Genomic DNA, 19,219 nt, shown 5'->3' on the forward strand with positions numbered 1-19,219 from the left:
ATTTTGCCGAAAAATTCATTTGTTCTGTTTTTTAAGTCCTGTTGACTTTGGAACGCACCTTATATACAAAAAGACGAACATGGCTAATTCGATTCAGCTCCTCACGCTGATCATTAATGCAAACTTAATATACCCTCTTCAGTGTAAAAATGCATAGAGAAATACTGCAGCAAGCTTTGACATTTTCATATTTATTAAATATAAACTAAAACTTTGTTTTAATTTATAGATTCCACTTTCAACATTTATTTAAACACTTTATTTTCCGCAACTCTTCTTTTTATGGTACGAACTCGTATAACACAATATTACAACAATTACATTTCTATGGCCTTAAAGGTATCAGATTCGCTTTCATTCAATAATTTTCTTAAATTATGTTTACGCCTTTCCCGCTCACTTTGTTTTTCACTAATCGAGGACATTTCCGATTCGAGATCAGCGAGACGAGCTTTGGTAGCTTTCATGCGTGAGGAAGCTTCGGTTGTGGTACTGGTATCACCCATAATGACGTTCTCACTTCTGATCTTAATACGTCTAGTAGAGAATGAACTAGCCTCCTACAAAATGAAATTAATAAGTAATTTTAAAATAGTAATATAATATTAACAAAATATACAAATAAGATAAATTATTTAATTTTAAGTGAAGTTTATTTCACAAAATATAACTACTTTACCTGATCATCTAAGTCGTCCAAGATGGACCTCGCTTTGCCGGTTCTTTCGACAGCTTTTAATGCTCTATGTTTTATGCTTTCACCGAATCCTGACTCATCTGTACCATTCAATTTTAAGGACTTCAAAGCCGATTCGAAGGGCTCTGCTGAAGCTCTATATTTCAATGATGATTTCAGCGAAGTTTCTACAGCATTGGAATCATCTAACCCCTTGAATTTCAATGGCTTGTAGGTAGATCCCAAAATGTCTTCATCTAACATATAAGAATTTTTTTATAATATATATTTTAATTGAATAAAATCAGTATCTTACCCTCATTCTCCAGATATCTATTTCTTTCTGTGAGTCTCGACTTAGATTGTTTGAGTGTGGAGCCAAAAACATCGGAATCTGACGTAGATGGAAAATTCGTAAAATAAGCTAATTTCAGTCAATTATTTATTCTTTAATTACCCTCATCGTCTAGTTGCAGTTTGGCTCTTAGTGAGGCTCTATATTTCTCCCGATCAAAGTCATCCTCATCTTGTAAAAAGGTCACTTTTGGTGGCAAGCTGGTTTCACGAGCCAAAGGGACATGTGAATCAGAGCTCCTATTGGTGATATTCATATAAAATGAAAAAGTAAAATTTCTAGTTTTTGATTTGAAATAAAATAACAGTGGATTAAGGATAATTACAGGATTATTTTGGAGTATCTATGTCGCAAGTGTTGATTTAGACTAGAGTGCGTAACCTTAGACGGCAGTTGGCAAATTGTGAATAAGTGGAGGAAAAACTCGTCAACCGAAAAATATTGCACAAAGCATCCCGCATTTTTCTCAAAATAATACAAGTATTTTTCAGTCAATAGTCAGTTTATATTCAGAATTATTTTTCACTTTTTGGTTTGAAAGTGCGTTTTTTTAACTACACTGGCCAAAGAAAGTATTCGACATATGTATTTTTTTATTTATTTTTGAAATATTTATTTATATAAACACATAAAGAACCAAAAAACAGTGTTTTTTAAAGCAAACATTTATATAGTCTGTAAGTTGATGAGTTTTGTGATAATCACAACAAGAAAATTAAACAGAAACGCACCAAAACTAAATTATCCTGAAAATGAAAGCAAAAAAAATATTCGTCAATTACGCAGAAGAGCGAATTCCAATGATTAACGGTAAAAGTTACGATCGGTTTGAATATTTTCTTTAACATTGTTATGCAGCATTCAATTTGGAAGCGGTATTTAAAGTAAATAAGTGAAATGGTAAATATGGATCGCAAAAAAAAAGAAGTGTCTGAGGAAATCAAAAATCTGATCGTTATACATTTTAAAAGTGGATTAACCGAAACTAAAATAGCCGAACTAGTTGATAGGCCGCGAACAACTGTCCATTATATTATAAAAAAATGGAAAGATAAAAAGTCGGTTGAAAATCATTCAAGGTGTGGTCGCCCAAAAGCCTTAACTAAAGCAGACGAACGTTGGTTGGTTCGCCAGGTCAAGAAAGAACCAAAAACAAATGCCACGGTTCTCTCCAAAACTGTTCAAGAAAACCTAAATATAGATGTGACACCCCAAACCATTCGCAATTATTTGAAAATCAATGACTACAGAGGAAGAGTTGCGCGCAAAAAGCCATATATCTCCAAAAAAAATAGATTGGAAAGATTAAGGTTTGCAAAACCGTACACAAATAAGCCCGCCGAATTTCGGAATAAGGCGATATTTGCAGATGAGAGCAAATTCAATCTTTTTGGATGTGATGGTATAGTTATTGTGTACAGGAAACCCAATACAGAATTGGAAGAGCGAAATACTGCGACAACTGTGAAACACGGAGGTGGAGGCGTTATGATTTGGGGGTGTATGTCGGCAGCAGGAGTTGGAAATATGGAGCCAATTCGCCAAATCATGGACCACATGCAATACATTGACATTTTGGAGAGAAACTTACGAACTAGTGCAGAAAATCTCGGAATCGGAGCGACTTTTCAGTTTTACCAAGATAACGACCCAAAGCATTCCGCACTAAATACAAAGCTTTGGCTTTTATACAATTGCCCTGGAGTAATTAAAACTCCTGCTCAAAGTCCAGATTTAAATCCCATAGAGCATCTAAGGGATCATTTAGAAAGAAAGCTGAGGCAGCACCATTTTACGAACAAAACCCAAATGGAACAGATACTAATGGAAGAGTGGTACAATATAGACCCATCCATAACAAGAAAGTTGGTCGAATCAATACCAAGACGTTTAAAAGAAGTAGTCCGAAGTAAAGGAAGAGCTACGCGGTATTAAAAAGTAATTTTTTGTTTTCAAACTTGGATTTTACATGAATTGTCGAATATTTTTTTTGCTTTTATTTTTGGAGTAATTAAGTTTTTGTGCTTTTTTGTTTAGTTTTGTAATTTTTATTATCATAAAACTGATCAATATACAAAATAAATAAATTATTGCTTTCAAAAACACTGTTAATCGGGTTTTTATTTCTTTATATTATGGAATATTGGAAAAATACATAAAAATATGCATATGTCGCATACTTTTTTTGGCCAGTGTACATTAATTTTTCACTCTTTAGTGATAAAAATTATGTTTTTTAGTCTTTTAAACCATATGTATTATTAACTACACGTGATGTGTTCACTTCCTTTAACACTGGAACTACCACACCCGTCTAAATGAGAATTGTTTTAAAATTTCTCCTTCATGTTACATTTTTTCTCTCAACAATGTCTGACTTTTCCAGTGATAACTTAAGAAATAGTATTATAAATAGCATTTTTTCTCTTATTCAACGAATACAAAATAATTTCGTAACATTAGTACTTATACCAGCACCAGTCAAAATGACTGCGTCCTGTTGAAATGTAAAATCATGCTTCGATTTGCTTACCGATCAGGAATCAACAAGATTACTCGTTTTGTATAACTACAAAGTGTTTCTTAGAACTTTTTAGAATTTCTTAGACATTTGTGTCATTCAGAATGATGATGATAATTATCAGGAAAAATCTTGATCGGTCGTAACTCTAATGCAAAACCTAATGCATTCATGCCAACATTTTCGAAAATATATTTAGTCGTTCATTTAGATCTGGAGACGTTGAATGTGTTATGATAATAGAATAGTTATATACATATGTAATTTATAATAAGCGACATTTTTTTCAATTAGTATAAGGTGAGGAAAATTATAGTATTGCAGATATAATTTTTATGTAAGCATTACTTGTGATTTTAGTTTTATAAGCCCTGAAAATGACAAAACGTTTGAAAATATCTGAAATTTTGGAAAATCTGAACGATATAGCAATGGAATTCTCTGATATTGAAGATGATGAACTCTATGACAGTGATCAAGAAAATGAAAATGAAGTATGCGGTACCCAAGAAGAAATTTTTGAGAGTGAAAATAGTGACAATGAGGTTTTGGACGAAGAAAATATTTATGACTCCTCAGAAAGTGACAGTGAATTTGAAAATATTTTGAATTATCGTAAAAGAAGATGTATGCAAGTGCGTTCTAGTTCTGAAGATGAAAATGAAAGTATACGACAAGATAATCAAAATGAAATTGCTGCGGACGGTACTTGTTGGGAAAAATACAAAAAGGGTCTTGTCCTGGAAGATTAGCACTTCATAATATCTTCAAAGACGTATCCGGTCCACAGGATATGTAAAAAAAAATATTATGAAAAGTCAAGTAAGTAGCGCATTTTTTTAGTAATCGACGATCGTATGCTTGAACATATAAGATCTTGCACGGAATTAGAATCATCTCGAGTTTTTAACCTAACAGTAACAAAACTGAAAGCTTTCATTGGAGTTTTATATGGACGGGGAGCATACGAAGTAAAAAATTTAAAAGTTTCATATCAATGGAACGAAAAATGGGGACCAAACTTCTTTGCAAACACCATGAGTAGACGGTTTACGGAAATATTGAGGTTTATTCACTTTGATAAGAGAAGTCAACGTCTTCAAAACGATAAATTTGCTTTAGTATCAGCAGTATGGGATAGATTCATCAAAAATAGTATGCAATGCTACAAGCCAGGACAAAATATTACAATAGACGAACAACTCTTGTCAACAAAAACCAGATGCAGATTCACCCGATAACCATCTGATGTTCAAACTAAGTATATTGTGAATGGGTTTCCTTATTTAGGAAAAGATGAGACACGAATAAGATCACAGCCTCTAAGTGAATCTGTTGTGCTACAACTTATCGAATCATTCACTATGAAGGTAGGAAATGTAACAACCGACAACTTTTTCACAAGTTTACCGCTGGCATCTAAATTGTTAGCCAAAACAACAACATTAGTTGGCACTATAGGTTAGGTTAGGTAAGACGGCTGATCGGAGATCGCACATGGACTAGAAGTAGTCCTTTGTGAAGCCGTTGAAACTCGAACTCCCGTTTTCGAACTTAGAGATCGGCAAACCGTTTGGTATCCAATACAAATTTACAGAGGCGCTTAATTTCAATGCCCGCCAGATCGGTGGGATGTCTGAAGGTATGTGCCCCCGTGCCTCAGTCTTGATCTCCCAAAAGCAGGGCAGTCAAGAAAGAAGTGCTGGCTAGTTTCTACTGCATCTTCTTCCAAGTAGCTTCTGCATGCGGCGTCCGTTAAGATTCCCAGTCTTACAGCGTGTATGCCAATGGGGCAATGGCCCGTCAAGAGCCCCATCATTAATGAGAGGCTAGCCTTGTTGAGGGCAAAGAGATCACTAGATCTCTTTCGATCTATATTTGGCCAAAAGGCTTTTGCGAACGCGTAGGTACTAATGCTGGCCCATCGCTGACCGAGCAGCCGCGAGGCCCAGCTATCTAGTAGTAGAACACAAGAGGATGCCGGAGCACCTACCTGTTTCCATTCTACCGATAGTGATTCTAGGGTGCCTTTCCTTGCTAGCTTATCAGCTTTGCAGTTACCCGCGATTCCGCTGTGGCCCGGCACCCAAACAAGTCTTATAATGAAAGCTCTCGCCGCCAGAGACAGTGACGCCAGACACTCTTCGACCAGCCCTGAACGCACTGTGAATGAGTTCAAGGTTAGAATCGCCGCTCTGCTATCCGAGTGAATGGTCACCTCCCTGAAGTTAGACGCTCTACTGAGCAGCATATCTGCTGCTACCTTGATGGGTGCAACCTTTGACCCATCCGTAAAGAAGCTTACTGCCCCTCTCTTCCAACGGCTTCTTCCCTGCCAAACCTCCCTCGTCGGTATATGTGCAGAGAAGGAGCCACCGGAGTTCGATATGGCGACTCCATGATCCAGATGATCCGGTATGCAGTCGAAGCTTGTGAGGATATCCGAGTGTTCAGAACCCGCTCCTTGGTTGGCACTATACGCGGAAACAAAAGGGAAATGCCTTAAATTTGTAAAACAACAAAAACAAAATCAAGTGGGTGCGTTCTTACAATCTACAAAAGTAAGCTGAAAAAAAAGTTTTTATATTGAGTTCGAAACATAAATCCGTCAGAGTTCATAAAAGTAACAAGCTATTACCTGAAACAGTTGAGTTTTATATTATATAAAACTAACTTTGGCGTAGATGCTACAGACCAAATGGCAAAGAAATATCAAGAAGATGGCCACTCCAAGTATTTTTTAATATTTTAGACTTAGCGGGCATAAATGCCTGGATCTTATATATCTACATACATAGAGAAACAACAGGTGAAAAGATATCCAGAAAAGATTTTCTTTTTCAATTAGCAGATGAACTTGCCATAGAAAATACCGAGAAAAATGTTAAACCAGGAATGGAATCACGATAAACTATTGTACCTACAACTTCAAAGACCTTACTTTGTTCACGCAAATGGTGTCAAATTGGGTACTGTAATAATAATAAAACTAGCACCATTTGTAATATCTGTAAAAATTTTGTATGCGGAAAATGCACTCAAAAGAAAATCTATGTTTGTAGAAAATGTGACAAATTATTAATATACCAAATAATTTACCTTATACTATAAAATTAACTTAAATTTAATATGAGAATTTATTTAATCTTTTTAAACCGAATCATATTTTCTTTATTATTATTATTGTTTAAGTGATGAAATGTAAGAATATTCATTTAGGGATCATTGCCCCACGTACTACACAGCACAAAATTCCTTTTGTAAGCAACCAATCTTGTAATAAACAAATAAACTATTTTATAAACTTTAATATTACGTATATTTTAAAGACCAGTCATTTTGACTGGTTTTGGTAGAAATAGCTTCAACAAAAGTGTGGTAGTTCTAGTGTTAAAAATGTGTTTGAGTCAATTTGTTATTGTAATGACACCATGGAAAGTTAATGCTATAGCTGTATGGTTTTAGCACCATTTTTTAAGTTCGATGGACACACACTAGTCGATTTCATAGGCCAAAAATAATAAAATAAAAGTTTGATATTTACCACTTTTTGTATAGATATTTCTTAAAAAATCAATAAAACTAACGGTAAATACATTTTTGCTCTATCCCATTCATACGCGCTACGAAAACCAAAAGAAGTGAGACAATAGAAACACGCAGACTGTGGAGTGAAAATAGCTTAAAAATTATCTCTTATAATAAATTAAATTGCAATATAAAATCGTGTTTAATCGCCATAAATCTAAAGGTATATGTTATATAACAAAGAGATTATTATATAATAACTAGAGGACCCGTCCACTTTTCACTGTGGCTGATACATAGATAGTACTACTAATACCACCTACATATGTACATATATGATTTCTATTATTTAGATTATAACTATTTGTTAAGGAGATATAGCAACTTGTGTTAGTTTACAAAAACATGAGTCAAAAAGCATTTCGTGTGTTAATAAAGCATTGCTTTTTGGTAGAGAAATACTGTCGAATTTGGGCTGTGCCTCAGAGAAATCAACCGAGTCTAATCGACAGTCAGCATAGCGGACAGCATATTATGACAGTCAATCCCAATTTTTGTTGTGATATTAAATAAATGTGATGAAACTATTTGCCCATATGCCAAGCATGTATAGATATGAAAATGTTTACTTATTTCTCTCTATTTGTGAATTACTAAAATTTTCAAATGCTTCTGACATGAATTTTTAACAAATGCTTATGATTTGAAATATAATTTTTGTATTTATGAATTGTAATTGATTCTAAGATAAAGAGATGAAAAGCATCCTATGTCCTTACCCTGGTTCTGAGCTTCCTCCCAACCAATTTTCAGCCAAATCGGTTAAGCCGTTCTTGAGTTATAAATGGTGTAACTAATACGACTTTCTTATATATATGTATGTATATAGATATTTTATTGTTTTAATACTATAGTTTTATAAGTGCTTCTTTTTCTTTCTTTATATATATAGTATGTATGTATGTATATTCGTGAATATATTATTGTTTTTTATGTTTTTTTTCATCATATGTACTCAAGCTTTGGTTTTCATTTTATCATTTTCTCATTTTTATCAAAGGTTTGTTTTATACGTACTTTTATTTAGGCATATCATATCGGTGTAAACTTTCACGCCTATATGTTTTTGAATTGTGGTGTTTAGAAAATGTGTGAAATAGTATCACTTATCACCGAAGCAAATTTAATAAAGCATCAGTATCTACTTATTAGAAGCTTCGTTAACAAAAAACTACCTGCTATGATAACATTTTAAAGGAAAAACAGTTATCCTGAGCAAATAAAGGTCTCAGAATCTGATGATGGAGTTGAGATCAAAAAATCATTGGACCACACTGCGACAGAATGTATTTAATGAACGCAATGAGTCCTCTAATTACCTATTATTGGTAATTAATTTCAAAATATGCACTAGTTTCAATCGGAGAGCTCTCAGAAGAACCTGCTGAGTCAAGCAATAAGGACGTTAAGATTTATCGATTGCTTTTGAGCTTCGATTCTTTCATTACCAGTCAAAGAAAACTATACTATTAAAATCACTTTTTGATTTAGTTGAATAATATTAAAAAAATCCTTTTTTCGCTTATCAATTTCTTTAATTTAATATAATTTATTCAAATTCGTTACCAACGGGGGGTGGCAGAGGGGGAAACGGGAGAAAATTTATAAAACTTTGACAAAAGTTTCACTATATATATATGTATATAGGCAGTGGAAGTATTTTTGCTCGGTATTCCATACATGACCGACCACGGTGGAACAGTCCGTGCTGTTTGCATCTATCAAACTGTTGATTCTTTTGTCAGTGTCCTTCAGTTTCAGTGCGATTGAAAACAATTACAAACATACAAACATGCAAACATATATACATACATACTGGTGAAGTTAATAATACTTAAATTGTAATATATCTGTTTTTGAAAAATTATAGCACGATTTCTATAATTTTTGGGCATAAGATTAAATGCCTAAAGAGTTTTATTTGTGCAAAATTATAGACCGATATATTCATTGGTGTTTGATTTGTATACGGGCAGTGAAAGAATATTCGATGCAATTTAAAGTTGCATTATATAGAAAGTATAAGTAGTTATTGTCCGATTTCGTACATATTCACAATGTATGATAGTAGTAGGTATATGATATCACCCAAAGGGGAGTGGTGACATGCCTTTTGTCCAGTTTTTACACCTGTTCCTATAAAGGTTTTCCACACCATCTACATGAGTTATGAAGTTTAGTGCCTGTGCCGAATTAATTCAGGAAGTTTTCGAGTTTTCGTAGTTTCAAGCATAACCGATATAGAGAGTGTGTATGAGCGAATTCTAAAACGACTTCTTCTTAGCAAGTTTTGTTGAGTTAGCGGCTTAGAAGATACATATGTACATTAGTTTAGCGCTTAACAATGGAACTTAACATCTTTTCGATTAATGCCGTTTTGTGGGAGTGGCAGTTGTCCGATGACGCCCAACTCCAATACTGACACATCTTATGAGGCATGGAATACGTGTATCAAGTTTCATCGGGATATCTCAACTTTTACTCAAGTTACAGATGGACTGGAAAAATTGACAAACATGTAAATATACATGGTGTATGTATACATTTGGGGTACTCACAACCCGTTGTAAACCATCGTAAAATCGTAAAATTATAAATTTTTACACTTGTTTAAAAAAATTGTTGTTGGATTTCATACAAAAATAAGTTTACACATGTACAATTCTCAATGCTATGTTTTCGATTCGTTATAACTTATAACTTTATGAGACTTGTGAAAACCCTAATTGTATATAGGTGAAGCTAATAAAATCGCTTTAAAAAAATCTTAGCTCTTTCTTACTTGTTGTTTTTAGATTTATAATTTTTTTTTATAATCTATTGATACAATAATTGTAGTACTTTATATTAATTTTATTCTAATAATTTTTTAAGTAAAAGTTTACCTGCCGATGCCTCTTTTATTATCTAAGCTTTCCAGCAACTTTTTATAAGAGCTTTCCCCCATATCGTAATTGGCGCCATAAATGCGTGTTCTTCTTGGGCGATAACTAGACATTCTGAAAGAACATTTATAAATGATGATTATTTCATTTTAAACTATTCTCAAATTTCTTATTTATTTAACATGAGTAAAAAAGAATTCTTAAATCGTATAAAATTTCTTCGGATGCTAATTATTTTGTATGCAATGATGCGAAAAATACATTTTATGAACAAGGTTTGCATTAATTTAGAATAAATACGAAAAATAAATTTTGATAATTTTAATTTGCCCAATATCATACTTTGGAAATTCAATATATCATAATCGAAGATTTTTTAACTGGTAGAAATGAAATTTACATAGAAACGATTGAAAAAGTCCCCAAAAAATATATGTTCTTGTACATATGTATGTACATATAATATATATATATATGTACAAGTATCTACATCTATCTTTCTTAGTTTTAGGTGATACGTACAACCGTTAGGTGAGACTTTATTAGCACATTGCTTAATGGCCATAAATTAGTAATATGAGTTATAACCTTTGAGGTAATTAAAATACGCTAAGCAACTTTGCTTGTGCTCTAAATATTGTACATGAACACAAGTATAATATATAGTATATACCTTTATGAATTATTTTGAATTTATGGGACACATTTGCTAATGCACGAAACATATGATGCCTATATAATAATAAAGCGCTTATCAGGTTCGAAATGAAAGCAATATACAAACAAGTTCTCGTTTTTTATGACTTAATATGATTTTCTAAACATTTATCATATGTTCATATAAATTTAAATATATATGTGGTAAAAAAAAGTAAATAACATAAACTCTTTATTACATAGCATACACTGTGCGTCACCAGGTTAGCACACCTTCATCAGCCTAAACCAATTGCGTATAATTTTTTGTCATTAATTTTCAGCCACTTTATTATTTTCTCATGGGATAAGAACTTACCGTTATAAAGCTTTTTGTATTTATTGTTCTTAGTCGATAAGTGTTCTTAATTTTTGCGTATTCTGGTTAGCACAAGCAATTTGTTTTGCATTTTTCTTCGGGGCTTGTGATCTTTTTTCATTAATATTGTTTTAATATAATTCTATAGATTGAAGAAAAAACAATATCGAATTGTTTCAATAATTGAAATGTCGAAAAAATTGGAAGAATTTGAAAAGTTATATACAATTTCTTGCGAAATTCTCAACAAGGCGGGATCTACTCATTATATAAATGATCATGGCTGATGCAAGCTGTAACTTGAGTAAAAATTAAGATATTTTGATGAAAATTGGTATGCGGGTCTCTCAGTACCACTGCCACATCCACAAATCGACATATAAAGTGACATAACTATGCACTAAATTAAGATATAAAATTGTAATTTGGCACAGGGGATCACAAAGATTTTGAAAAAGTGGGCGTGGCCCCGATCTCTAATAAGTTTAATGTATATTTCTTCTAAATTACAACTGAGCCCCCATATACTTAATATTAATATTTTCGAACTTCTAGGTTACTTTATACTGAATATATCGGCCAAGATTTAAGTTATCTCAATGAAATTCCACCAACAACATATAAAGAACTTCATAAAAACTAGAATAAGACCTAAAAAGGCTCCTGCTTCGAATTGATAACTTTCAATATAGTAAAAAATCCATGGCGTAAAGCACTAACAAAGGTTAAAATGGCATAAAAGGTATACGAAATTACTAAGATTAAAAAACTTGGGAAGCGCGCATATGAATCATCGTCATATCGTTCAATGTCATTGTTGCCTATACCAATAAATCAATTTAGATATAGATCTCATCATCCCACACCCGACCCGACCAACTACATACCAAGCAAAAAAGAAGATGCAATAGAGAATAGGAACATCTGCACAGGCGTTTTAACAGGTGTACTTCAAGGAAGTGTCCCAGGACCACTCCTATATATGTATCTTGTTTACTAGTGATAACCAGCAAAATTGCCAGATTTGCCGATTATATCTGCATTAATATTACCGGTAAAAATTAAGTTGAATCGTCCAGCAGAATGCAAACTTCAATTAACCACATAGTGGAATTGACACAGAAAAAGTGCAAAGCCTTAAACGAAATCAATTCACGTAAACTGCATTAAAAAAGTGTTACACATATTCCTTTAAATATTCGAAATTAAGTAATCCTGTACTCCATCTCAGCACCCACACAAATTGCAGAGCTCAGCTTTAAATATAACAAAATAAGCAGGCTAATCGGGAACAATTCTCCGTTAACTGCATAAAGTAAAATCTTAATAAAACCTTGACACATACGGAATTCAACTTTGGGGATGGGCTTCACTGATATACTTGTATTATATATCAAAACTGTGGAAAGATTCCAAAAAAACGTATTGAGAAACATTTTAAATGCTCGTGATCTGCACCGCGATCTTCATATCAAAATGGTCAGCGAAACAGTATAGAAACATACAACGAGGTTACAGTTTTATGTAATCGCTGAGACCAGAAAACTGAGAGAAACTGGAAAAAAGCCTTCTAAAAGTGCATGTAGTTTTATCCTTGTGTTGTATCCAAAATTCGTACAAAGTTTTATCCGGATATATTGATTGGTTCTTAATATGTATACTGGAAAATGAATGAATCAGGTGATATTTAAAATTCTTTCATATGACAAGTAGGGATGGTTGTAGGCGAATTCGCAGGGCTAATTTCGGATGTAACTGAACATTTTAAAGCAACTTGTAAATTTGCCTTCTGGTGCTATCAAAACTTTAAAATAAAATATGTTGCGAAATAATTAAACATTCATTTTGAAATCGTAAGCGAATTATGTACCATCAAAGGCGCCTTTCCATTCATCCTAAAGTTACATATTTTCGCTATTAAAGTAAAGAATATCCAATAATATACTTTCAGTTATAACACCATTCTGAAGTTTGAAAATCTAGTTTTATGTATAGGGGAGATTAACTAATTTCATCTATTTTTGGCGTTGCTACATATTATTGACAGAAGCAGATGCTCTTTGAGTTTCATTAAGATATCTCACATACCATCAACAATATATGTGACTTGGTCTACGGAAAGGGGGCTTAGGTGTCAAAAAAAAATGAGATAACGAGAAACTGACGAAACGAGTTGTTTATGCCGTTTATGCCGTTTCCCAGAAAACTAGTTTTCGCACGTTAGCTCCCTTTTCGTAGACCAGGTCACATATAAAGAGTAAAAGCAACCGGATGTTTGAAAAACCTGATATTAGGTATATGGATGGTAGGGCAAGTTTTCACCCCATTTTAGATGCATCGTTAGGAGAAAAACACGCTCACTCATTTTAATGAAGATAACTGACATATTGACCGATGTATGGGTTATAAGTCAGGAAATTCGAAAATCTTTCTATTAGGTATATGTGGGCTAATAGAAATGTTCATCAGAGTCAACCCATTTTTGACATACAGACTTACTATTAAGAGGAAACAATTCTTTTAATAATATTTCTCACCGAATTAGGCAAATTTTGGTCGTAAGGTGGCCTACTTTAAGCACACTATTCGAGCAAAGTTTTACCCGATACATTGAGTGGTAATTGATTTCCATAATAGAAAGTGAAAGAATCAGATATAACTTAAAATTATGTTATATGGGAAGAAGGGATGTTTGTCGTCTGATTTCCATTTTCACACTATAATGAAGGAATGTCAGGATAGTATAATGTGCCGAATTTGATTAAAATCGGTAAATTAGGTCCCGATGTATGGATTTTAACCTAAATATGGGCGGTGCCAATTGGGCCTATTGCCCAATTTTGAGTCCTGCTGCTATAAAGCACTCTCGATATTTTAATAGTTTTTACCAAAATCGTTTTATGGAGAGCGGGCGTTATTATTATCCGATATCACTTTTTGTCCTGCTGTCGCAAGAGGTGTTGAAACGATATGCCCGTGCAAATTTGGGTGCTATAGCTTAAAAGGTTTTGGAGATATATACAATAAACCTATTAGGGGCGAGTCCATACCTACTTTTAAACAAATTTTTCACCCAAATATGTAACATTTTGTATCTTATTTTTCGTCTTAGTTAAGGCAATTTACAGGTTTTTGATTAATGGCCTCTTGTGGGCTTGGCAGTGGTCCGATCACGCCCATCTAAGAATTCGTCCTTAATTTTTGTGTCGAGGAACCCTGATACCAAGTTTCATTGCGGCTCAATCTTTACTCAAGTTATTGCTTGCACAAACAGTCAGACGGACGGACGTACAAACTGTAACTCGGATTTCAACTCGTTTTATCATCCTGATAGCTTACTATATATATAAATAAGCCTATATCAAACTTTATATCACATGTAAGAGCATAAAAACCTTTGTTATGCCGTCATATAAAGTGTGCCCCTTTAACACCAATGAATGCAACATGTTGCTACAGAGTATACTCGTAATAGTTTTGTTCACCTTACGGTTGATTGTATTACCTTAAAATAATCGAGATAAATATAGGGTTATATATACGTGTATATATAAGTGATCAGGAGCATGATACAATTTGAAATCCGAGTGACTGTCTGTCTGTCGGTTGGTACGTCTGACCGTCTGTCTAAGCGATACCTTGAGTAAAAATTTAAATATCGTTATAAAATGTGGTACACGTGTTGCTTGGCAAAAAAGTGAGGACGAGTTCGTAGATGGGCGTATTTAGATCAATGCAATGCCCACAAAACGCGAGGCGTTAAACGAAATTCTATGAAAGGCAATAAACGGTTTGGAATAATGAGCGTGTCCCCGCCCTTTAAGAGGTTTAATGTGCATATCAGCCAAGCCTCTTAAGATACAATATACAAATCTACTCATAACAATTCTTTTGAACGCTCCACCCGACACTGTAAAAGTGGACGAAGTCGGGTGATAACCACATCCACTACTTAAACCTACAGATACCGAATATGTGGATCAAAGTTCAAATTGCGAACTGTTTATTGAAAATATTGGTCAATTAAAAATTTGGAGAGAATCAGTTTCTAACAATAATATGCCTGTATCTCAAAAAGGGTTGAATCGGATCAATAATTTCTTTAGCCCCCATATACCAAATAGAAAGAACTTCCAGTTGTCTTTATATCATATATATGGACAAAAATCGCGGGAAAACTTGCCCTAGACCTCATATAACTTACAAGTCTTTGCACCTGTAGGTATTCCCTGGCTTTGATCTAATAATGTTTATAGTATTCGGTCGGAACTTTTCAAGGAGGTCTTCTTTGATGTCTTCAAAATTTCTATGATTAGTGTGGAATTATTAAATCATCGACTTCCGTTTTGATCACTAGAATAGATTGATTCCAAATAACTTTTTTAATAATTGATTATTATAGTATGAATATTTTTGTTATTCTTTATTAATGTAGTTTTGAGTTAGAATAGTTTTGTTTTCCGAATACGATATTTCTGTTATTTTTTATTAAAAGAATTTTCACATGATAAATTTTTTGGCTGCCCTGGCCATGTTGCAATATTTTCATACTATATACATATGTATATACATGTGTAAATTACAATCGACATTACAAAATGGTAGATCAAGTTTATAGATGCTGCATAACCTGTGCTTGTACAAATAAAGAGTGGCTCTTATTCCAAAAGAACGGTATTATATTTTTTTATCATTTCGGGAATCTTAATAATTGTTAATTTCTACAACACTAATGAATACACATTTATGGTAGCATGCGTAATCGCACTTGACACTTTACTTAGTACAGGTACAAGTATATTTAATAAGAATGTACATTGAACATGAATCCGTATTCATACATGTACATATGAACATTCATCTAGATATGTTGCTAAAAGACGGTTTTATTTTGTATTTTGCCTTGCTTATTGTCGTTTATGAAAAGGGCATAAAAATAGAAATGATTGTTGGTTGTGTTTCAAAAAACATCTCATTTTTCGAAAATACTATAGTCTAATATGATATTTTATATACACATACCATACATACATATTTGTATGTGTATATATGATAGCACTTGGGTTCATATGTAGTATGTATGTTCATATACATACATATGTTGCACGCTATTGTGTGCCTAATTATTTATATTGTGGGTAATGATTTTTGCAAATTCGTAATGTCAATCTGCTTATTATCGCTAATATAATAAAATAGCGGAAATGACTAATAAATATACGTATGTACATACCATATATAGATAACAGCCGTGATGAATCGCGGTCGATAGAGTAATATTATATATGCACATTTGACTATTTTACTAGTTTGTGAAAAATTTACATAAAACAAAAATATAAGTCTTATGTGGATCCTGTTTCTTATTTTGTTTCAGATAGACTTTCTACAAACACTTTCACCATTTTGTAAAAAAATATTAATATAAATTTTTTAAACATTTAAGGACATTTTTAGAAAAGCATGGAAGAGTTCTCTTTTCTTTACTCCGAGAATAAATTTGTCGAATTTACGCTTGTTTGAGAGATCTAGACTAACCTATTTCCGTAAGCATATACATGTGCATAACCGGTATTCTATACTGTACATAGTAATTTATTGGAACGCCCTCGATATTCAAAATTGTTTATCAGAACTTTCAGCCAAAATATAAACAAATTTGAATATTCCATGCACCATTTTGATTTTAATTAACGTGACTATGAGGTCATAAAAACATATATGTACCTTGGTGTGTTTATCTGTAGTATATGTGCATAAAAATATATAAGAGTGTGCATATTTCGAAATGTACGCTTGCCTCGTTTGCAATAGTATATAGACTAGTGGTTTGAAATCTTCACCTTCGACGTTAAATACCGGAATTCGCCGTGATGATTTGGAAAAATTGAAAATACTCATTTAGTTTCTTACACAATTAAATTTTCTTTTAATTTTTCATTGCTGAGTGCTAATTAGCACGAAAATGCAAGCAAAAGCTCGGTTAAAATATTTTTGTTACTAAAATAAAGCAAAATTTCTTTTTTTTTTTTTGAGAAGTCACTAAATATGGCATGTACGTAATCAAGGAAAAATAAATTGAATTTTAATTTCCTAAATAATTTTAATTACTTTATTCATTTCTTTTTTCCAATCTCGTAAATATTTTATTCCAACATTTTCAAAAAAAGTAGTAAACACAAGCATTTTCATATGTAAATATGTGTTCTTTCACTTAAAGCAATAGAAATAATCTCTTTTACAATGTCTTCATTTAAATTATAAACAATACTTAGAATTTCGAATTCACAATTATATAATAATATTAAATAAACACCTTGCTAGATAAATTCCTTTAAAATACTTAATCGAAGTGGATGCACACCGTTTGTTAAAGCTTGTAAACTCCAAAACTAAAAAACACTTTTTAAAAATCGTGTAGTTTTTCTACTTTGAATTGAAGCGTTTTCTTTTTTTCACCAAACAAGCATGCAGCGTTTAAACTTACTTGAAAATATTTGCACCTCACAGTTCTTCTGTTACTTATCACACACTAATTTTAAAAATACAATACAATATGTTTCGAATAGCTGAGAAGAACTTTCAAAAATAGATCACAACGTACTCTTATTAATCACACATTTCACATCTCATACATACATAGTTGTATATATGTAAAAATTTGTACACTTAAACACGCTTTTATATATGCATATGCACACATCTTATACAGACATATATGTATATATACATATGTATATATTTAGATATAAATTTATATGCATGTTTGTAATAGATTTTTCGCACGTATTTAAGCGTAACAGCACACAAAATTTCACTATTCGTTTTCCTCAATTCATTAAAATAATATAAATAAACCAAAATTATGTGTTGGTGTGTAAATTTTTAAAATGCCCTAGGCAGTCTACCAAATTCATAAAAAAATTATAATTTATTAAAATGCCTATAACTTAAAATTTGATTTTGATAAACTAATTAAAACATTAGAAATTTAAACAAAAGGTTACCAAAATATTAAAAAATATAAATCTGTTTAGGTTATATTTGGTTAGGTCAAATAGTCGGATAAAGAATCGTTATTAAAAATAAGTAAGGAAGTGCTAAGTTCGGGTGTAACCAAACACTACTCTAGTATTGTTCAAAGTTTAAAAACCAGAAATCATAATAGAGGAAGTGATGTTTATGCCAATTTCAATCAAATTCAACACAAAACCACATTATGCTTAAAGACATATCCATTTTATTTATTATCATAGAGATTTTTATTCTCCAATAGAACTTTTTATACATATCATGAGGTATATAGTGGAACGTATAAGTAAATTCGGAATTTTTTGATGACATCTGTCGGAGAAATGGCTGGGTGAATGAGACTCGTTTTTTACTGGCGGACACGATTTCTCATGTTTGAATCATCTGAATCACAAAAACCCAATTTATTTTTAAAACATACGTACATGAATGGTTATCGTCCCTACTAGAATTATGAAAAAATGTTGATAAATAAATAAGGATTTAACGTTTTTTTTTTAATTTTTCCTTTTTTTACATAAATTTTGTCAATAAATTATAAAAAAAATTATGAATCTAGTAGGGACGATAGCCAGGTATTTTTTGGTCATTTAAAAAAAATTCTACATTAATTCTAAGGGTATAAAGGAACAGAAAATGCAAAAAAAAAATGGAAAAAGATTACCCTTAATTGAAATATCACACATATTGGCTAGTATAACCGTTTAATGTCAGCTGGAAAGTCGGAATCAAGTATAGCGGTTTCAAAGACAGCACGATGTCAGAAACCACTACGTAGAGTGTACTGAGATTACTCAAGTTTACTCGAGAAGTTAAGTTAAGTTGTTTATTAAAATAGTAGTGCTTGTCGTAAGGGGTCAATAAATGAAAAAAATTATAAGATAATTGTGATAAAAAATGGATTTAAGTGATTTACAAATTTTCTGATGCAATTTTTTTGAAAAGCCATTTCTCTTTAATTTTTAGTAGGTAGAGGAAGAAATTGTTGATAATAAAGTTAAAGAAACAAGACAGAACCTAGAAGAAATCGAAGCTAAGGTAAAATACAGCTCCATAATGATATACAATGCCGTAAAATACAATGATAGAGCAGTAAATCATGAAAGAAAATGAACAAAAATCAATATTATAATATAGAAAGAATAAA

General features: G+C 32.3%; 1 protein-coding gene across 4 annotated transcripts; it reads right to left on the reverse strand.

Annotated features, from left to right (window-relative positions):
- Positions 1 to 212: 212 nt before the first annotated feature.
- On the reverse strand, positions 213 to 17,598 carry LOC120778833 (ATP-dependent RNA helicase dbp4-like). 4 transcript variants are annotated; one of them, XM_040110844.1, is made up of 6 exons: positions 17,528 to 17,598; positions 10,026 to 10,139; positions 1,134 to 1,270; positions 993 to 1,070; positions 680 to 933; positions 213 to 560 (listed from the first exon to the last, which is right to left on the reverse strand). In XM_040110844.1, the coding sequence occupies exons 2-6, from the start codon at positions 10,136 to 10,138 to the stop codon at positions 318 to 320; spliced, it is 825 nt and encodes a 274-aa protein (XP_039966778.1). In that variant the 5' UTR covers position 10,139; positions 17,528 to 17,598; the 3' UTR covers positions 213 to 317. The 4 variants fall into 4 exon arrangements, with proteins under 4 accessions (XP_039966778.1, XP_039966781.1, XP_039966779.1 ...); XM_040110847.1 differs by lacking the exon at positions 17,528 to 17,598 and adding an exon at positions 17,405 to 17,499; XM_040110845.1 differs by lacking the exon at positions 17,528 to 17,598 and adding an exon at positions 17,357 to 17,491.
- Between the last annotated feature and the right edge of the window lie 1,621 nt (positions 17,599 to 19,219).

This window comes from Bactrocera tryoni, chromosome 5 (genome assembly GCF_016617805.1).
Source record: "Bactrocera tryoni isolate S06 chromosome 5, CSIRO_BtryS06_freeze2, whole genome shotgun sequence".
Lineage (NCBI taxonomy): Eukaryota > Metazoa > Arthropoda > Insecta > Diptera > Tephritidae > Bactrocera > Bactrocera tryoni.

Bases quoted from the DNA above. Each gene is read 5' to 3' on its own strand.
- LOC120778833 (XM_040110844.1), bottom strand. From the start codon at position 10,138: ATGTCTAGTTATCGCCCAAGAAGAACACGCATTTATGGCGCCAATTAC. The intron at 1,271-10,025 runs GTAAACTTTTAC...TATCACCAATAG, and splicing joins AATAAAAGAGGCATCGGCAG to GAGCTCTGATTCACATGTCC. The intron at 561-679 runs GTAAAGTAGTTA...TTCATTTTGTAG, and splicing joins TGGACGACTTAGATGATCAG to GAGGCTAGTTCATTCTCTAC.